At 42.3% G+C, this 21,785-nt stretch overlaps 1 protein-coding gene across 2 annotated transcripts in view; it reads left to right on the forward strand.

Moving 5' to 3' along the window:
- The window catches only part of LOC148406892 (exostosin-1), a 62,354-nt gene that overhangs the window by 32,827 nt on the left and 7,742 nt on the right, over nucleotides 1-21,785 (forward strand). For both annotated transcript variants that reach the window (XM_088403617.1, XM_088403616.1), the window contains 6 exons: nucleotides 9,810-9,903; nucleotides 10,728-10,835; nucleotides 13,470-13,589; nucleotides 16,834-16,966; nucleotides 18,653-18,771; nucleotides 19,252-19,347. In XM_088403617.1, the coding sequence (XP_088259743.1) occupies nucleotides 9,810-9,903; nucleotides 10,728-10,835; nucleotides 13,470-13,589; nucleotides 16,834-16,966; nucleotides 18,653-18,771; nucleotides 19,252-19,347 (670 nt within the window). The remainder of the gene's footprint in view (nucleotides 1-9,809; nucleotides 9,904-10,727; nucleotides 10,836-13,469; nucleotides 13,590-16,833; nucleotides 16,967-18,652; nucleotides 18,772-19,251; nucleotides 19,348-21,785) is intronic.

Raw genomic sequence — 21,785 nt, forward strand, 5'->3', positions numbered from 1 at the left:
AATGTGGCTGTGGGAAAAACAAAACTAATGTCATTGAAATTTTTTGTTAAATTGAATTCCAATAAGTGGCTCAGATTCATCCAAATGAGATGAGCTCGTAGGCTTTTCCTGACATTTGCACTTTGTTTTTTCCCGCTACTTTGTTTTTAGCCGTTTTCAATTCAATTCGCATTGTGGAAAGAGATACGAATTTAAAATTATTTGGCCAAATTGAAAAAAAAAACCACTTAAGTTCTACAGTTTATCATTACGATAAAGGAAAAAGCTTTTATTTTTCATTTTGAGGCTGAAATGAGCACTAAAACTACCATATACTGTACGAAAAATCATACACAATGAATAACAACAAGAATAATCAGCAAAGGAGCAAAAGTAAAGACTAAAATTTAAGAATTTTCTCCTCACCTTCCAACAGAGCAATGAAATCAGAATTGGTCAGGTCGTTAATCCAAGTTGACTTCGGCCCTTGTTTTTCGCTTGAGTAGGCGGGCTTTTGCCTTTGCTTCTTTAACCGTTTCTGGTCAAGCGCACGACGTCTGGCAATAATCTCACATCATCTGGCGGCGTTTGGCCAACACCTTTCAACTTCTGCTCGTGGTCGCATCACCGCGTTTATCTAACGTCGCCGCATTGATGCTGCGGAACTAAATTTTTTCACTAAAATTGTGCTGACTCACATTGTAAGACAAATGTGTGTATATATATATATATATATATATATATATATATATATATATATATATATATATAATGTAGTAAAATAAAATATCCACATCTCATATTACAACTACCGTATGTGTGTAGTTTTCATGAAAATTTGTATTAATTTTGTATGTATTAATTTTGTGACTATAAACATTGTTGTCTCTTTTAATAACTGCCTTTTATTCCAGTCAACTTTCTGTTCCTTGAATTAAAAATGTAGAAAATTCTAATGCTCATCTCGGTGAGTCGGTCGATGGAAAACAAAGTAAATCCTGTCAAATTCATTTATTAATACGCATTCGTTAAAACTTGACTAGACATGTCAATATTTTTCATACTCAAGATTCCGTATCAGATAAAGAATAAAATAAATGAGACAACGGAGAGGGTTGCATTGCAGATTTATTTGCCGTTACATAAAGCAGTACACCACTCTATTGTGAGTTTCAAGCATTTTCTTCGGCACAAAAAAAATAAAAAATGTAAAAAGCGACACAATTGCAACGGGAGCAAAGTGCCTCAATTGAAAGCAGGCTGATGGTCCACCACAGAGCGCTTGTTTAGGTCCTCTTGCTCTTCATAACCGTGCCTTTGGATTAACCTGGACACGACACAAGCGCGCATTTGCAATCTGTCGTTCGCACCAAATTTTGACAACAGTAAAAGAAGTGCAAATTCTTACCCGTGGATCAGCTTCCCGGCTAAATACAAAGACGGAATTAGAACAATCGCATCTACCCTTAAAATGTGCTGTCGTAAGTAATTAGATGAAAGTACCGTGAACCAGGCCGTGAAAAATGAGTCCCAAAAAACACTCTCCGGGCTGCGCCATCAGCACCACCAGGAGCAAAACCAGGAAGGCCGCCGTCCACTTCATCCTACGCATACCAAAAAATGGACGTCAGGTTATGTTGAGACACTTTCTTAAATGTTTATCGACTCACCTCCAAATGACAGAAGTTTCCTGTGAGCGATGAGCGACAATTAAGAGTCCGATGTTTTACTTCTCCGTTGTGCCCACCGGTCTGCTCACGCCGCCTCTTTTTATAAGTGCGCTTGATACTTACTGGAAGCTGTGGGAAGTGACAAAGTTCTTCAGAGTGGCGCCTTGAGATATGAGTTCTTGCCATGCGAGCTGTGAGCTCGACTCACATCCAGACATCTGTCACTTCAATTGGAATTTCCATAGGCATGTGGAGCAAAAACATACAGATATGGTACCATAAAAGTTACCATAATTCTCCCATATATATATATATATATATATATATATATATATATATATATATATATATATATATATATATATATATATATATATATATATATGGAAATAATGTGTAATATAGGGATGAATACAATATTCAAATTCAAGAAAACAATTGAATGACCACCTTATGAGATTTTATTATAAAGTAGATTACCATAGGATCATATTTTTGATAAGAAACAAAACAAACTAATTACATAAAAGGGGAAAAATGTTCCGTGCGTGTTTGTTTGTTTTTCGGTTGAAAAGCAAAGTCATCTTCGATCTTGATCAGCATCTTATCGGCCTCCGCTTTGTGCCTCGAAGAGGAACTTAAGGTTTGAGAAAAAAGAGAGGCGTGTGCTCTTTTATAAGCCGAATTTTCATATATGTTGCCAAAAATTGCTTTATATACACACACAAATAAAATATAAGGGGCAGTAATGCTTGACATATATAAATGAACCCATAATTTTGACCTTAAAGGTTACCGTAATTGTCGTTCTTCTCAGAGGATAAAGAATAGATTGTATTGATATTTTCTATAATTGTCACAGATTTTTATGACGTGGCGGATTTAGTCCACTGTGTTGCAGTAATGTGTTTTTTTTAATTGTGTGTTCTCAAGCGTGGCCCTACAAGTCAAATCTCTTCACAACTTGAAAGTTTTGAAAGGGCTCAGCTTAAATCCACCGAGGCTTTGATGAGCTCTTTTCCCTCCTCCGCTTTCTCCGAACTCGTTTGATTTGTGCCGAAGCGAGACGCGTCTGGTCTTTGTGTGATCTCGCCGCGATCCCCGCGAAGACGACCGACATGTCCGGCGGCTTCTCGCCGCCTATAATGACGTCGCGCTCAGGTGGCTCGGACTGAATTCCACTGATCTTCTCCATTCACGGAATCCGACCGAACGGCTGACAAATTGAAAGGAGAAATATGTCTATATTTATACCTAGTACATCTTTTTGTTCTGATGCATAGTTTTGTATTTTTACCCCGCCCAAAAATGTACCTACCGCCATTATCATCCCAGATTGAGTAATAACCACCAGAGCGTTAAATAAGATCACAGACTGCCCAGGTAATCTCTTGTCTTTTCTACCTACTTCAGACTTGAGTGCGCCCGTTGTTATCATCTCCCGACGTCACACGAACAATGCGGCTTTTGCTCTCTAGCTGTTCCTGAACAAAGGACCCGCCAAGACTTGGCCGGCTTTGGCCTAATACTCACTTGAAAGCTCTGATGGGATCCCTCCTTAAGACCCCGCCGAATGTAAACGCGGCTCCTCGCCCTCGTCCGGATTATGTTCCGACGTGGTTCTCGTAGGCGCGGGAAATCAGTATGCGACATTTGCGCCGCTAACAGTGGACATTTATACGTGTTTTATGCTCAGGCTTCTGGAATTCGTATTAATGTTGAGTCTGAGGTAAGATTTGGCTTTTCTACCTATAAAGTCCAGCGGCGAGCCGATTGGCAGGAAGGATTTTACCTTTAAATTGCCCGTCAGCGACTAACTTTATGAAAATAAGGCACACCGAGGGTTGAGCTAAAGTTTTGAAACAACATTATCTCGCTGGAAGAGCAACACACATGCAAATGTGGTAATTATCTGAAAAACATTTTGTGTGCGGGTCGGACAGCTAGACACTTCTTTTGAAAACGTCACTCAAAATGAGATTTGCTTAGTTTTTTTGTCCAAAAAGAACATCCAGTTGATCAAAAAAATCTGATACTTGCCCTATAGCATTTTATAATGAAGAAAACTTTGGGGTTGACTTGGCTGATAGATTCGTTATCTGAACGCTGTTCTGACAAATATTGGAATTGGTACGGAACTCAAAACACTGGTCAGGCCATATTTTTTTTTTTAACCACTAGGTGATGCATTTCAAAGCTTTTAGCTAACAACATGGGCTACCTTTGTCCTCACAAGACGTTACCGTGCCAACTTTTGTCTCGTTCGGGTAGCGTGGGAGCGTTCGTTCTTCTATTGACTTTGAAAAAGGCCCCCCAACAGCAACAACAAAATTGGGAAATAAAAGAAAAAAAAAAATCACCACTCGCACACGCGCGCGCACGCACTGGCGCCTCTGCGTGTAAGTCAGACAATCATTTCTTGGAAATAGGAGGGCTGAAATGAGGCCGGAGGTGTGAGGAATGGATTCACTACGGCGGAAGGCGGGGGGGCGAGGGGGATCGGGTAGATTGTGGGGGGGGGGGTACCGGCTGCTGGCTCAGGCTTTTAATACACTGCCTCTAAACACACGCACACACTGGCGCTCCACCTCATCATGGCCACAGAGCCCGCCAGATGAAGAATCCATGAGTGTGAGACTTGTGACTCGCTAATCAACGCGCTTTTCTTGCACTTTGCCTTGCTGGGCCTGCACTTGTGCGTCAAGTAACAGCACTGCCGACCTCCAATCGAGTCAAACGTCGCCCGCTGCCAACGCTATGACCCCATTGGGTCGAAGCGGTAAAACGGCATCCGAAGACGTCCGAACAAAACGTATCGATCATTGATTATTTTTCTCCCCAAGCTCAACACAATTCAATTCAACTTTTTTATATGGAAATTTTAAAGCAGTTTTAAAAAACTTTTGTGTATGAATACCCCCCCCCCCCCAATCGGAAAAAAATGATCGAAATACGATCTAGAAATGTCTCTAAGAGTATTGTAATTTCATCAACACCATGTCTTTCATTTAGACGGCCATGATCTACAGTATATAATCATTAAGTCAGGGGTAGACTTATAATTGCGTTATTGTAAAATTCACTCAAATTGCAGTAAAAAAGGGGGGTCGACTTGTAAGCTAGAGAAATACAAGTACCTTACCTCATGTTTTACATGACATCACTCAATTTGAAAATGTTTTGGAAACGGGCCATGTTAAGAAACTGACTGAGAAAACAAACTATCGAAAGCGTGGAACAAATCATTGTTCACAACCAGAGAGAAATATTCCCTCGCAGATGTGAACGCGGCGAGGGAGAGGTGACGAGCGTATTGATTTTGACGCGGCGACTGCGATTTTCTCGTCTCGACGGGAGCTTGTCTCCGCCTGAGCTGCGGGAAGCTTGCGAAGACGCCGCCCACCACCTGCCGAATTGTGAAATATTCCGCTTATTCCCTGGTGGACGTATCAAAGCCTGTGACATGCACGCGCACACACACACACACACATATATATATATATATATATATATATATATATATATATATATATATATATTTTTTTTTTTTTTGCTAAGTGCTTATAGTTGGATGCCTCCGGCAAGTTAATGGATTGTTTCCCTTGCTGTTGTTCTTCAACTTGAGAGCACGCTGGAGATGCAGCTAATCGTAGCACGGCACAACTAATACAATCGCAATAACCATCTCGTTACCACGCTCGGATTCTAGACATGTTCAGACGTGACATCCACAGGCAGTTTTTTGATGTGTCAAAGCAAGAATTGATTTTACAGTCTCTGTAAAGTACAAGTCTTAAATGTCTGATAAATTTGGCACACAAAAGAAGAGTGTTGACACACCTATTACTTTGGCTAAGGTGCGAGATGAGGATTCAAAATGATAACAAATTCAACTAGTAAGGACGTCCCAATCACATTTTATTTTTGCACCTGTCTTTTGCATAGAGAGCGACAAAACTACAACTAAACGATGCCAACATGACACCTAGTTAATCAGTGACATTAATATCATTTTCTTTCAGGTGGTGAATTAGATTGTGTTAAATATAGAATTACAATTATATATACTGAATGTCAAATTTACACGTCATAAACTTTTTTATACAAGCCCTTGTTCAATTTAGACATCATTTTTATAGTTAAATGATATATATTTTAAAACCGGCCGCCTCGCAGTTCAAATCCATCTCACTCCGGCCTTCCTGTGGGGAGTTTGCATGTTCTCCCCAAGCCCACGTGGGTTGTCTCCGATTGGCTCCCTTCCACACTGCAAAAACATGCATGACAGATGTATTGGAGATACTGAATTGTCCTTAGATGTGATTTGGTGCGTGAATGGTTGTTCGTCCCTGTGTAACTTGCAATCGACTGGTAAGTCAGTTGGGATAGGCACCAGCAGGCCTGTGACCCTTGTGAGGAGAAGGGGAAGAAAATGGATGACTGGATCGATAATCTTAAAACTCTTTTTGAATACAGCCATTGATTCCCATCTTTCCGGTTCGATTTCATAGTTCCATAAATCGGCACCTGGAAAAGGCACACGCATTTGCTTGATCCATCATTGAGTACTACAGAACAGATGGTTGTCTTTGTGTTTGCAGTCTATTTAGCGACAACTAATTTCTGAAATGTACTTTTAAAATGGGAAAGATGTGGCCAGTGGTACAACAGTAACATTTTTAGTCCAGGTGCAGTCAGGCAGCCAGTAATCGTCACAGCACAGATATTGCGTTCCCGTATGAAAAGTAACTCCCGACGGGTTTTAACATTCAAAAGATGCATCCTCTCAGAGGTCAGCCAGCGAGACTCCAGGCGCGCTCGGGAAACCAATAATGGCCCCGTGGAGGCCTCTGGGAAAAATGTGCGTTTTTTTTGTTTTTGTTTGTTTGTTTCAGAGTGTGGTTTGCCGCTAACGAGAGGGCAGTGACGGAGAGGTCCAAGTTCAATTTTGTTCGCCCCAACAGCTTCAATTAGGCACAGGAGCGACAAAATCAATAGAAGGACTGATGACGTCTCCCGCCTTTTCATTCCTCACCCGTGGAAACCACACGTCCGGCGGCAACGCACGCGTCGGGTAAACGCACACGCCGGGCTGATATTCATCACTCTGCGGCCAAACGAGAGCGACGCCGTCGATCCCGCGCCTCCGGCTTTCGCCGTCTCTGTTTCCTGTTCATCAATAATGAATTATGCTCGTCACCGCAATAGGCACCTCGCTAGATTTGTCATTTTTCCGACGCGCAACCCCCACCCGCCCCCACGCGACGGGGTGGAAATCTAACCGTGATTTGGAAATGTCAACACAACGCCGGCCAAAGTGGACTAAAAAGAGAAAACTGTCGCTTTTGAGTTCATCCCTTTGAGGGGATTTGTCCGTGCGACCCTGAAAGTTCACAGCTGATTGGTTAACAGCGGAAAGCTTTTAGATGTTTTGTGCGGGACTCCCTTGGGAAAACAATTATTTATTTCTTAAGGGAAAGGACATGGACACAAAAGTCATCGTCTATTAAGTGACGCCGTTTCCGGAAGGCCGTCAACATTTTTGATCTCGGATCGGGGCGCAACATATTTCTGTCACTTGTTGTATTATTTGCCCAAAAAAAACACATGCAGTATTTTTTCTAATAGTGGCGCTTCATTTTCATAAGTTCCGTACTCCAAATATTTAGCGGACGTCTCATTGACGTTGTACGTTTCCAACCTGGAAAGATTGCTGCAATGCACCCGTTTTTTTTTTTTTTTCATACCTCATTTTAATTGTGATGGCAAACACTGACATATGACCAAGCAAAGCAAGTCCCAACAAATCCGCTGCATCATGGTTCCACTTCCTCTTTCTTGGCCTATCAACAAATCGCACCTTCATTGTGCCCTCAGTGTAATAGCACGCAAATCTAATTTCCTCATCATCTGCTGAGAAATGAGGGAAAATGTACAAAATGTGGCAGATTGTCAGCTTGATTTTTCTTTTTTTTTTGTTCTGTTCAAATTGCTTTCCTGTTATGGGGCCATTTGCGTGGCTCGTCTCGTAAAGTGCAGAAATGAGCAAACTTTTCAGGTCTGCGAGCGCTTTAATGAACAAAGGTTGTTTGTTTTCATCCCCCTGGTGTATGATTGTGTACGGGTGTTTATCTCAAGTAAAGCGCGCAAAACAATTACACCTGGAAGGGACCACTAGCCACTGCGTCTCGCACTTTTGTGTGTGTGTGTCTCCACTTCCTGTTTGCAGTAATTACTTGTGATGCCATTTATAGTTTACGCAGCATGCCGCCATTAGAGAGATCATTATTGAAGGTCTGACTGCAATCGTGTGCTTTAATTAAACATTCGGATGAAAGGAAATGCTGTGTTTTGGGGGAGGAATTATAAAAAAATATCCGCGGTAACAAAATGTTTTTAGTGGATAGGCTATAAAATATTCATGTTGAAATACATTGCAAAAATATTACTGACATTTTCATTGAGAGAGAGGATTTAATTAAAAAAATTAAACTTGTATCTCAAGGCATCAAGGAATCTAATTTGGATCATTTTGATTCAGCTTTCTCCCCCCAAAATGTTTTTTACAAGAGAACCTCAAAAAATAGTTTGGGTCGAACCGTCCAAAATATTGGGTCAATATGTTTTTTTTTTTTTTAATACATAATTGGGTTATTTTTGACCTAAGTTAGGGTTAAGTTCAATTTTTATTTTTTTTTTAAGAAATGTGATGACCTTGGGACCTCACGAAACGTTTTAAGTAGAATTTTACAACAATTATTGATTGTAAAATTGATTTAAAAAAATCTATCATGCTCATTTGAAAAGTGTTTCAATAAATACAATTAAAGTTTTTCTTCTTTAAATGTTGACAACTAATATTTTCCCCTTTTGTGACAATGAATATCACCCCCAAATTTAATTTATCTGCCTCCTTGGACTACTAACAATCGTCACCAGTATCAGACCATACCAGTTTGAATTTCAAGGCACAGCTGTAATTTCACCATAAATCAGGCTGCAATCTTTCATAAATTAACGATTAAAATCCTCAATAATTCGATATCGCAGTAATTCAATTCCAGATGAGGCACACATACCTCGGGTCAAAGGTTTCCAACATACGGTTAAATCACACAACATATAAAACAGCACCAATGCATTGGCCTTCTTTTTGTCACGCAAAACAATTTCAAAACGCTTACGCCCATGCGCGTGTTTCTGGACATTAAACCCTGCTTTTAAAAAAAAAACCACAGAGGCCGCGACAGGTCTTAATTGACCCACGGTAGCTAATCGTCAACTTGGATTGCTGCTTTGGTCTGTCAGCCCGTCCCCTCAAAGAGACCTTGAGGTGACGCGCTGGATGCCTGACATCTTATTTTTCAGCTTTTCTTCTTTGGCCTCACACGCAAACACGCACACATGCGCATACACATGCTGCCAGCGTGCAGGTGTCTGCTGGTGAGGTTGTGGGGACAGTTGATCCCCAGACAGATTAGGTGGCAATCTGAAATCTCCCCAGGCAAGCCCCGGGAACACACACACACACACACACACGCACATTCACGTGCACGTTTTCCATCGATGTAGTCGCAGAAAGTATTGTTGAAAAGTGACTTTGAGAAACATTCTGGCGTAACTGATTGCTCTTTATTAAATGTAGGCTAAACTTTTTGATTTTTTTTGTCCGTTAAGAGTCCCGAGTTCAAATCCGTCACGCTCCAGTCCTCTCGTGTTGAGTTTTCATGTTCTCCCCAAGCCTGCATGTGTTCTCTGGCACTCCGGCTTCGTCCCACAGTCCAAAAACATGCATGGCGGGTGTATTGGACACGTTAAATTGTCCTTAGGTGTGATTGGGTACGTGAATGGTTGTTTGTCCCTCTGTGCTCTGCAATTGGCTGGCAACCAGTTGAGACTTTTCCCCCGCCTACTGCTAATAGCCAGCTGGGACAGGAGCCAGCAAGCCTGCAACCCAAGGAAGAATAACCAGCTATAGAAAATTGATGGATTATTTCTTGTTTATAATTCCATGAGATAAGATTATAAGAAATTGTTGGAGTTTGGTATCCATAGAAATGAATCGAATTCCAGAGGAGAAAAAAAATTGAAACTACTTCTGGGTCACAAACAAACAAATTTTGAATCATCATCATGTCCTCTTTTGTTTTGTTTGTTTAGGTTTGACTACCAAGAACTACTCCACAACTCCACCTTCTGCCTGGTGCCACGGGGCCGACGACTTGGATCCTTTCGCTTCTTAGAGGCGCTGCAGGTGCACTTAAGTTTCCATTTACCGTCAAAATCACTCAAAACAGGGCCATGATTAAATTTGGGAGGAAAAAAAATGAAATCTACTGCAGAGAGAGAGCAAGAATTTCTTGTCCTACACATGGCAACAATCTCCATGTCAAGCAAGTGTTTACTCTAAATAGACATGAGATTTAAAAAACAAGTTGCCTTCTTGGTCTTGTTATTTACATAGCAGCAATCTCCTGTCAAGATGGTAGGTTGAAATTCAAGCAGCATTTGGCGCCGTAATGATTATTTTAAAACAGCCAGCCCAGCAGCTTTTAGCTTTTTAGTCGCCGTCAAAATCGCTTAAATAGGCAAATGCAATACACATTTTTCAACCACAAGCCTTCTCCTAGTCTTGTCCTACACGTGCCAACAATCTCCCGCACAGATGGCAAAGCAAAATAAAGGACTTCTGTGCCGCGCTCTGATTGGCTTTCCGAGATTTCGAGGAGGCGCGGCTTATTGAAAACTAGCAATCGATCTCGGTAAGATGGTGATTACTCAAAATTGTTAATTAGTCGAAGAAGTATTTGAATACTTGCGGGGTCTTGGGAATTCCAGAAAACTTCTTCACAGCAGTCTTCACTCCATAAAATGGCCTCCGAAGCCACCGGAGAGGATGAAAGCCAGCGCGGAGGATCCCCGGCGGTTTGGCTTCCTCAAACGCCTCCTCCGTCGTCATCCCGCGGGATTTTTATTCCCCCGACTCTGACGATTCTTTTTATAGAAAGTTGTCATTATCTCCTCCTTTGATGGAGGTAGAAACAAAAAGCCAAGCGTGTACGTGTTGTCTCCTGGCAGGCGGCGTGCATCCCCGTCATTCTAAGCAACGGCTGGGAACTTCCCTTCTCCGAGGTCATCGACTGGAGGAAGGCGGCCGTGCTCGGCGACGAGAGGCTGCTGCTGCAGGTGAGGAAAAAAAAAAAGACTCAAAAGGAAGCGTTGACATCCGGCTCGTGGCGAATTTAAAACAGCTACTTAGTTTTTTGTTTTGTTTTGCTTTTTTTACCATGGGAAAGTCTGCTTAGCAAAATGCCAAAAAGGAAAGCAAAATATCATATGACGACTTACAAATTGCTACAGGTTCTTGCTTTCACCTGCAAAATAGTACCTTAAAATGAGAAGACGATGGCTTCAAAATGGCATTCTGAATCAATTCTGCCACACAACCACGTTTTTTAAATGAATGAAATGATTTTAGGTTCAGAAAAGTAAAACGGACAAGACATTTGCAATTTCAGGAGAAAATTAGTGTGAAGGCTCAAATGCATAAAAAATGAGTAAAAAAATATTGGAACGTGGAAGGATTTTTGCCAATTTTTAATGTGGAATGATATTGGAAAAATATGGAATAATATATAAAGTGAATGATGTGAAATATTGAATTGCTCTTTTGAATGTGTCAATAGAAATGAGTACGTATTTTTTTATGCTGCACGGAGACTTTGTCATTTGGAAAACAGGATGTCATTTCCAAATGGACTCAAATGAACTGAACGCTTCAAATTTGTAATTGCAACGACGTGAATGTGTTTTGCTAAAGGTGTCATTGAGAACGATTAGCGATCGCGCAAACTAAAATCATAAAAACTGTTCATGAAAATTCCAAGACTGTAAAACACTCTTGCTCGGCTATCGTTAAAAAATCAAAAAGGTTCTTGCGGGAAGCTCAACTTGTTCATCCAGTGACTGTTCTTCAACTCTGCAAGGTCGACAATCGGCTACCTCTCCAAACGACACCCACGGGTGCCGGAAACACTGTGTCTGACATTCCGTTTGCCGCGCGGCGAAATGTCAGCACCCCCGGGTTTGGATCCCCTTGGGCCAAATACCAAAATGCTCCAAATCCGAGCTGCTTTAACAAGAACTTTTGACGGCTGCGCTACTTCTCCGAGCGCCAGCCGTGACGACGAACGTTGACTTTTGGGGAATTTGAAATTTATCAGCCCGACGGCAGCCAGGACGCTCGCTCAGTTGCGGTTCCACTTGCGGCCGGAAAGTGTTGTCGTGGATTAAAACGGATTATTCCGCAATTGGATTACCTTCTGTCGCCTTTAATTAGCACCGCGGGGCAGAGTGTGTTGATATTTACATTGCAGGGATTCTGACAGGGAGAAAAAAAAGAACACACCTGTGCTTTGTGTGTGCCTGTGTGATCAAGCTTTCCATTTTAACTGGCTATAGCTGTTTTTGACTGATATTCAGTGGCTAATTAGCACGCTAGTTTGGTTATGACGTCGCGAAAAGAGCCAGTGGGATTCATCCAATTTGGATCCTCTTTCATTTTGATAAATATCAATTTTCCAAAATTTTCAATCAAAAACCTGTCAAGGTTTTTCCACAACTTCATACCCCAGCTCACAGCTAGCTAGCGAGCTAATTAGCCGCATAATATCGTTTCTGTGCATGAAGAAGGCGAGATGTCGATGCCATCTTGTGCCACATCTTGTGGCGGTTTGTGCCGCCAGCTGCTTCTGATTAAACACACATGCACGCATTTTATTGTAATCCGGCAGCTATTTACGGGCGGAGAAGACGCGGCTAGGGTGTTCTCGGCCGATTTGCGAGGCGACTCCGCAATAAAGCTTGACGGCGTCGGTTTTGGAACATCTGCCGCCGGCGAGGTTGGCATTCCCGCCATCTGCTCGTTTGTCGGGGGAAAGGTGGGAGTGCGGGCAGGGCAGAAGTGAAGAATGCGGGAGATTGTTGGCCCGTGTAGGAATAGCTCGAACTAGCTGCATACCGTACTTCTGTTTACAAAGCTTTTTATCAGCCTATCGCTTCTAAATGATTGACGAGACAGCAAAAATCTGGTTGTGTTAGCCGTGTCTTTTATGGGGTGATTGTTGGCACATGTAGGACATGGTTGATCATCAGTGAGTTCTCTAAGTGTCTTCAGAATGGAGGACTTGATCGAGTAATGTTTTTATTAGATAAATGGTTGTCTTTAGCCCATTGCACCCCCCCCCCAAGAGGCCTGATGTGTGAAACTATTTTTATTATGCTGATATTATGCACTTGTAATATACACACTGTTCACACCTTGGTAACCCGCTGAGAAATTTGAATGTCATTATGTTCAATTACATCACTACCTGACTGTTTAGTATGTAGAGCGGCAACTGGAAGCCCGCACACACAAACACACACATTCACAAACAAACACACTGGTGACAGTATTTGAGAACATAGATGGGCATATGAACAGGAGTTTGCATCGTCAACAATTCATCTTTGCGGACTCGTGGTTGGCGTGTTTGCTTGACGGTTTTGAAGTCCGGGATTTGGAATCCTGCGTTGATACGCAACTTTACTTAAGATTTGTGTTTTTAGTTACATGCATGTCTTTAGATGACAGTACGGTGGATTAGTGGGAAGCACGTGTGCCTCGCAGTGCTGAGGTTCTGGGTTTGAATCTGTTTTTTTTTTTTTTTTTTTAATAAAGTAGAGATTATAGAACTGTTCTCACATGAACAGTAAACATAAAAAGTTCAAGTAGAAATTTGTGAAGTACCCACTTCAATACCTTGGTCCCTCCTTCAGGTTCCGTCCATGACTCGTTCGGTAGGCCGTGACAAGATCCTGGCTCTCCGCCAGCAGAGTCAGTTCCTGTGGGACGCCTACTTCTCCTCCGTAGCCAAGATCGTCCTCACCACTCTGGAGGTACTAAACATTCACCTTTTCACTTTGTCAGAAAACTTGTATTCAATCCACCACCACAGATTTTTTTTTCTTTTTTTTTTGTGACCGCCAGCTCTGCTTCACCTCTCTGAGAAACTTTCACAGCAAATTTATCCGGCTTATATAATGTCATGAAATTTAGTTTTGTAAACTTTCTTGTGTCGGAACTTACTTGACTGCCTCTTCAGCGCCAAAGTTCAACATTTTTTTTGTAACTTTCATTAAAATTCATAATGATACACAGACGTCTCACTGCGGCATAATTCCTGAATAATACGAAACAAAATCTGTGTTTTCTGGTGACAGCTTTGTGCGGTAGTGAGTTGAGGAGCTTCGTTTCGACAAAAATTGTGCTTTGTCGCCATCTGATGGACTCTCTGAGCTGTCATAGTCCATGAGAAGCCTTTTAGGGTTGTCAGTTTTTTTCTATGAACAAAACGACGTGACAGACTAGTTTGCTAAACATCTCAAAATGATATTTTTTTAATTCCCTGTCCAACCTTGAGTGGAGCACTTGCAAAAGTGAACACAAGGTCCTAGCAAGTGTGAGGCAGCATCGCTTTCGCCGGCGGGCCTCCGAGAGTCCATTCAGAGAGAGAGAGAGAGAGAGAGAGAGAGAGAACGAGAGAGAGAGGCCGGAGTCAAGGTTTTCGTGTGGGTGGGCATTCTCCAGACAAGGAAGTTTAACAATCTCCACAGGCCAAAGTGAAACAACTGCACTTGTTGTTGTTGGCTTTCTGGTTATGTCCAACCCTCAGGGACCAAACAGACCATAATAATCAACTTGAGGACACAAAACTTGGAATTGGTTGGCCAAAACGCGTGATTGTTTTTTCTTGGTTATGAGGCCTGTAGGGGGCAGCACCTCTGCCTCGCATTTCTTACAGTTGCCTTTACGGTCAATCATGGGAAACATTATTGAAGCACTACCAGTACTGAAGGCTTGTTTTTAAAGCAAGACTTTTCGTTTAAATGTTGTTTTATTTTGTTAATATATGCACCGTCTCACATCACCTTCCTACTGATAAACTCACTGAGTGTGGAAATGGAATATTATTTTCTATGTGCGAATGCATCGCTTTCATAATTTGCAAGTCAGTGATTGAACGGAAAGTGCATAGACGGAAATAATAGATACATTTGTTCTGCTCTCAAAAGGTTTTTTTTTTTTCTCCTGTATCATCAACAAGCAAGTTTAACAAACAAATAGACGGTATGAGAACCCAAAATGATTCTCAAATTAACAACTCTTTTAATAATCGAGTAATTGATGGTAGCTAACGTTTAAATTATTCATTTCATCATTTTCATCATTTGTGTAGTCCGCCATGAAAATATGACATTTGCAAACATCTGCTCTATGACAAACGATGATCGATCTACTAATGAATACTAATCAAAACATTTGAGTACCATAACATCAATCCTTCTCATGTGGCATCTTGTTGATTTTTTTTTCATTAAACAATACTCAATAAAACAGTAATTGGTTAAAAAAAAACAGGAAAAAAATTGCCATTTTTTTTTTTTTGCAATACACTTTGATGCAAAATGAAGTTTTATCTAATTCATCAGTGAAATAATCGATAGATTAACCGATTCTAAAAATGTATGCAATCTGCAAAACCAAACAAAAAAAAAAGCACATTATGAACTTTTTTTAAAAGTATTTATTTTTTGGAGTTCTGGCCGAGCGATGTCAGTTTCTCGGAGTCCCCCGAAGAGTTGGCTGACATCATACCGCCAACGTGGCTGACCTTCGCAAACATAGCTGATGGACATGACGGACTAAATAGCTAATGGATTCCTCATGTTGGGAGCGCGGCACCCCCCCCCCCCCCCCCTCTCCCCCCCCCCCCCGGGTGAAGGGCTTCAATTATCTCCCGTCTGTCTTGAGTTTCGTGACACACGCGGCCGCTTCTCTTTGCTAGTATTAGCGGGGGTGCATGCAGGCTCTTGACTGTTTGTTGTATCTGAAGGAAATTCATATTTTTCAAATTCAATTTATAAATAAAATAGTATGTACATGGAACTGTATTATTCTAATAAAGATTGAGACGATGCAATGTCAGTATATGGTCCTGGCCCAGGGGAAGTGGGGACAAGTCGGCACCTCCAAAAGGAACAGATGGCATCCCCCGACCACACCAGGAACAAAAGGCTAGGTGTGGCCTTCAAGAGAAGATATCAGTCAGGGTTTTATGGTGCTCAGACTTCCTCCCGCTTCAAAGAATGGCCGGCAGAACAAAGACTTTTGAAGACACCATCCCCACGCAAACAGACCCGCACACACGCACACACCGACAGACACGCACGCACGTGCACGCACACACACACACCGACAGGCACGCACGCACGTGCACGCACACACACACACACCGACAGGCACGCACGCACGTGCACGCACACACACACACACACCGACAGGCACGCACGCACGGGCACGCACATACACACACACTTGCAATCCACAGTGGGACTAGATGACCCGGAAGGGTATAAGAACTGAATGTTGAATGTGAAACGTTGCCATTTTTCTGCTCGGACCCGCGGCAGGACTGGCCCGAGGCCTCGTGTACTTTCCCACTCTGTCTGGATTAAATCGATTGTTTCACTATGTTGTGGTATGGGCGATCTTTCAACAAAAACGAACACGCTAGGAACTAGTTTAAGGCAGGAAGCTTTTTCTAGATTCCTTCATATCTCAATATAAACTAGTGGAGCATCCCCATTATTACAACTTCCTAATACAACAGCGGCCATGTGTGAATTTTGATATTTGCTACTCATGTAAACACACGGACTCGTTTCATTGGGAATCATAACGCAATACGCCATGGCCGTCAATGCCGTTGTCTTATCGGGTTTCTGTTTTGAATTTTTGGTTTTTCGCCATTCTGATTAGCTTGACACGTCTAAATCTCAAGTAGCTACTGACGTGAGGGAGTGACGGATGGTGCATTCAAATGCAGTTGGACATTTCGAACCTGTACAAATTATTAGTGCATTCAACAATAAAACCTGTAGCAATCATAAAAATAATCATGTCGTATTAATGTTTGGTAAAGAATGTTGGTTCCGGTTCTTGGTATAAACCTGCAAAAAAAAAAAAAAATTAAATATTAGAGAACCAAATTTAGTCAATGATTCAGAAGAAAAGTGTTTCAATCCTTGATATAGTATACTTGTGACATTGCATGTTAATTTTGTTTACCCCCTTGTCCAGATTATCCGAGACCGCGTGGACTCCGTTGTGTCCCGAAACCGTCTGATGTGGAACTCCCTGCCTGGAGGTCTCTATGCACTCCCTCAGTACTCCACCGACCCCGCCCGCTTCCCCTTTTACTACTCCTTGCTGGGTGAGGAGGAAAACTCGTGTTATGTTTTTCAAACTGTTGAATAACCAACAAAATAATTGTCAAACTTTGACACAAATAGAAATTTCAGGCTCGAAAAATGGCGATATTTCGGCTTTTTATAGATGCCATGATAAAATTCTTGATTTTACTTGATGAAAGTTGGCACGGATAAGCGAGACCGCGTCCAATCCTGCTATCTGTCAAGCCACCTCGCGTCTCAGAGCAAAGCAAAGGGCAGACCAGGTGCATCCATAAATATATGGAAGCCCACCTGAGATCCGGTCAGTGTCAGGGAGATGGATAGAGCGACACTAAAGAGCACTCCAGCTCCACTTATCCGTGAGGATGCAAGTATTCCCAAACAGGCGAGGCAACACCTGGCACGCCATGTGCCCATGAGCAGTTACAGCGGCTCGCTCGCGCCCCCTCCAGTCAGAAATGGGCATCCGTGTTAGATTGCGGGGGTTTAGGCACCTTTTCTTTAACACTCGCGCCCGACGAGGCGCTCTAATGTGACCACGCCTTCAGACTGCGCTTATTTCCCGTCCCTGAGCACGATTGGCCGACTCGACTCATGAGTCACCCAACCCGAGTTATGACTTGACTTACAAGCGACGCGGTGTTGAGTCTACTTGATTTGTTTGTTTGTTTTTGCCACAGTAACTTGGGACTAGCTTGAAACTTGAAGGTTAACGCTGCAAACTGGTGACATACTCCCTCCTCTACATTTTCCAAAAATCAATTTCTCGGGTCCATTTAGCCATGGCGCGGCTCATTTATCAAGCGCGCTCGTTTCAAGTTTGGCTCCGCTCGGTAACGTTCTGGTTGCGCGCCAAAAGTGACACTTTTGGGTTATTGGAGCAAATTGGCCACGCTAACGGAGGGCATCAAAACCTGACCAGTTCAGTGGAGGATTTAAGTGTGCTCGTGTGATTGGCAAGTGTGTTTCGATGTGCGTGTGTGTGTGTGTGGGGGGGGGGGGGGGGGGGGGGGGGGGCATGTGCTTGTGTGTCAGAAAGACAGATGGCAGCTTCAACACACACATACATAATCCAGCATTTACATCATCAAGAATTTTGCAATATGTGCTGCACTTATTTAGCTATTTTTCCCTTATATTTGTGTAGACAAATTTATCATTGAAAGATGTTAATTTTACTCATCATAATTACATATCCCGTATCCCGTACACCAGGTCGTAACATCAGATTTTCAAACAGAAAGATGGTACATGGAAGTTTTATGCTTTTTTTTTTTTTTTTTAATTATTATTTGTATTTAAAAAATGTTAATGGCCTGCTTACAGCAACAATGTAAAAAATATAAACACATTGCACATAATTTCTTAATACAATCACATATATATATCAGATTACATGTCACACATATTCATTTTATACATCGTTTTAATACTATATATTTAAAACTCTTTTTGAATATAGCCATCGATTCACATCTTTTCGGTTCTTCTGTATTTCATAGTTGTTCCACAAATTGACAACTTAGATACGCACGTTTGTTTTAATGGTGGACTGAAAAAAACCCGCAGATAAGCCACACTGGATAATAAGCTGCAGGGCTCAAATCATGAGAAAAAAGTTGATAAAATGATGGTAATTATAGGTAAATATTTATAATAATTTAAAAAAATATATTGCTTGATTAATACTGTATACACCTCTGTAGGGAAGAGCCCCCCACTGCAGTTCACCGGCGTTATCCATATGGGGAGTCCGCTGCAGCCGCACCCGTCCCCCGTGGTCAAGCTCATCATTGCTGTGGCCAAGTCCAAGTTCTGTGCGCAGGTGGGTGGCAGGTCCCTCATTACAGAAGTGTAGTGCGTCATGTATGCATAAAGATGAGTGCAGTCTATACAGTAAAGCCATAACTATATACTTATGATGATGCGGCCCCCGTGTTACGACATAAATGCGCTCGTAAGGCGAATTCACCGCATGACGGGCAATCCAAACTTCTGTTAAATCGCTAATGCGTTCTGAACCCCAGGTAAAAACATCAAAGTTGCAAAAACGCCTGCAGATGGAGACAAAACAACACAAATACAGCCAAGCCCCTAGGGTCATGACAGTTGTTTTTGTCACAAAATCTGGAAAACACCATAAGAGGGTACGAAAAAACTCCGTATTCCACATCGCAACATGAAAAAAAATGTAAAAGAATGTATTAAAAAGCACATTACAGATATGCTCATATTATGACATCCTGCGTGAATAATTTATCATATAGATCGAGCATTGCACTCACTTTTCTTTTCAATGCTGTAGATTGTGGTTTTATGGAACAGCGACAAGCCTTTACCTCCCAGGAACAAGTGGCCCTCCACCAGTGTGCCTCTCGCCATCATCCAAGGACAGAGCAAGGTGACAGCACTCTCCAGCTCGGCTTCTAAAACATGTTTTGGATCATGGGAGAAATTTTCCCCAAGGCGCCATCCTAGCGTCAGTTCGGCGTAACTACCGCGTATGTTTCCGAGCGCTGTAGATGTGAAAAGTTGTCTAAGTGCCCCATGTGACAAGCCCCAGCCAATGAGAGGAGCAAGTAGTACTCCACCTTGGCCCTGTCTACTGCATTGAAGAGGAGCTCCTTACTACAGAAATGAATAGCAAAAAAAAAAATCCACTTTAAATAGATCTTCATTATAAATGCATGAAAAAAAAAGTCCTGGGAAAAAAATTGCAGACCCGAAGCTATAGCACGAGGATCCCAAGTTGCAAATCATGTTGTACAGGATACAGAAGATGGAAGTTACCGATTATCTTTAAAGGAAGTTGTGACATGGTGGTAGGTTGTGGCGGATTTCCGGCAAATTCCATATCGAGCGTCTCATCTGTTTTCCGTCCAGCCTGAGTAAGCACAACATGACCCTCGCCTGCCCGCCGTGGGTACGAACGCTAAATCATACCAGTCGGGTTGAACATGCCGAGCAAGCGCTTTGGCCCGCCGCATCAATATTATCAGCCGAGGCGGCGCGGGGCCGCTCCGGCGGACATATTTCAGCGTCATCAATCACAGCTCAACTCGGCACGTCTCCGTCCGCGAGCTTGACTTTTACGTACGGCTCCCTCTCCGACATCCATCCTGCCTCTTTAGCCGGGACAAAAATCATGCGCGTGAGGAACACCAAAGGTGAAAAGGTCAAGCCGCGGAAAATGTGACGGATCAGAGATTAATGAACAGGTTAAAAATGGGGAAAAGTAAAATCCCATCAGAAACAAGCGATAACTGTCGTAGGTTTTTTTATTTGTCATTTTTCTGCTTGATGGGGATTCACCTAAAACGAGAATCAAACACAAAGAAGAGCCATTGTTTTGCTTTTTCTGGTGTGCCTGCCTTGGCGACGTTCAATGAGATGTCCCAACTCCTCTCGGCTCATCGTTTTGGCAATAATATTCGTCCATTTTTGCAGCGGTTGAAGAACATCTGACCATTTGTGTTGATTCCTTTGCTTCAAGAGTTTCTAGCATCTCAAAACAGACGCAGCATTAGCATCAAGATAACAAATCGGAAGGCTTAGCTAGGTGTTTTTTTTATTATTTGTTTGAAGTCTGTGCTCGCAAGTCAAAGCAAAAAAAATCACGTCAGCTCATATCTCGAGAACCCGCTAAAATCATGACACTTTTATCTCAAGGCGTTCGCTGTACTTTTTCATAGGGGTGGGACAAAGGATGATTTCTGATGTTATTCATTATTACCCGCGTGATGATTTAAATATTTGGTCAAAAGTGAAAGTGTACGTTAATCGGGATAAATCATACGATGTATGTTAGCAATGGGTATTGGACTGCAAATGGGAATGCGGATATGTATATAGATACGGCTTTATTTTGAGGCCACGGATGGCGATGCGTGATCTTTGGCTTCTCGCTTGGATTTAACAGCGACTACGCGACGGAAAAAAAAAACCTCCCTCAGACTCGCAGCGGTCTCCGCGTATGGTGAGCCAGTTAATGGCCGCCAGGCGAGCGGGGCAAAGATAAGGTTGGAGACCATTGAACCGCCCCAGATCACGGCAGGATCTAATCTTAGACCGGAGGCCGGGGGTGGGGGTGGGGGTGGGGGTGGGGGTGGGGGAAAAGATGAGGATAGGGTCTCAATTCTGCTGCCTTCAGCCAATTGATTTCAAATGCGAGCGCCACAGGGCTAACATTAAATATGATATAACGCTATGAAGTCAGTCGCTTACATGATAATTGAACTGGACGGGGACCTTTATTACACACAAGACGTATCGGTCCAGCTCTGACCTTGTGCAGATGACTAATTTATTAGACTTTCCTGTTTTAATTTGAGAGCCATCAAATTTCACCGCCGCGGTTCACCGCGCGCACACAATAGCCAAAACTCAAATCCCGGGAAATTAAATCTTTCGCTTTGCCCGGGAAACTCTTATTTTGCATCACTCATCCGACGTACAGATTTAAACCAAAATGGCTGACTTATTTTTAGTTATTGTTGTTGTTTTATGCATGTTGTTCGTTTTTGAGACAATTGAGACGTTAAAAAAATCGAAAAAATGCCTACAAATAAACAAAAACAATAAAAAAATATTCAGTTCATCCTCCTGAAACACAACCTATTTGTGTCCATCGTTGTGTCCATTATGTCTCAGTAAGACAGCAATTTATTTACATCCTACCGACCTACCCAAACACGAGACATTATCGGAAAATCCGGGAAGCCCTCAACGGCGCACATTAGGACTTGTCAGTGTAGCCACAATGTGTCAATAAATGGAAACCAAAACCAAATGTCCATCACAGTGGACAAAAATCAAAATGCTGGATCTAAGGAGGATATT

The sequence above is a fragment of the Hippichthys cyanospilos genome, chromosome 20 (genome assembly GCF_059441005.1).
Source record: "Hippichthys cyanospilos isolate Australia breed blue-spotted pipefish chromosome 20, RoL_Hcya_1.0, whole genome shotgun sequence".
In the NCBI taxonomy this organism is placed as follows: domain Eukaryota; kingdom Metazoa; phylum Chordata; class Actinopteri; order Syngnathiformes; family Syngnathidae; genus Hippichthys; species Hippichthys cyanospilos.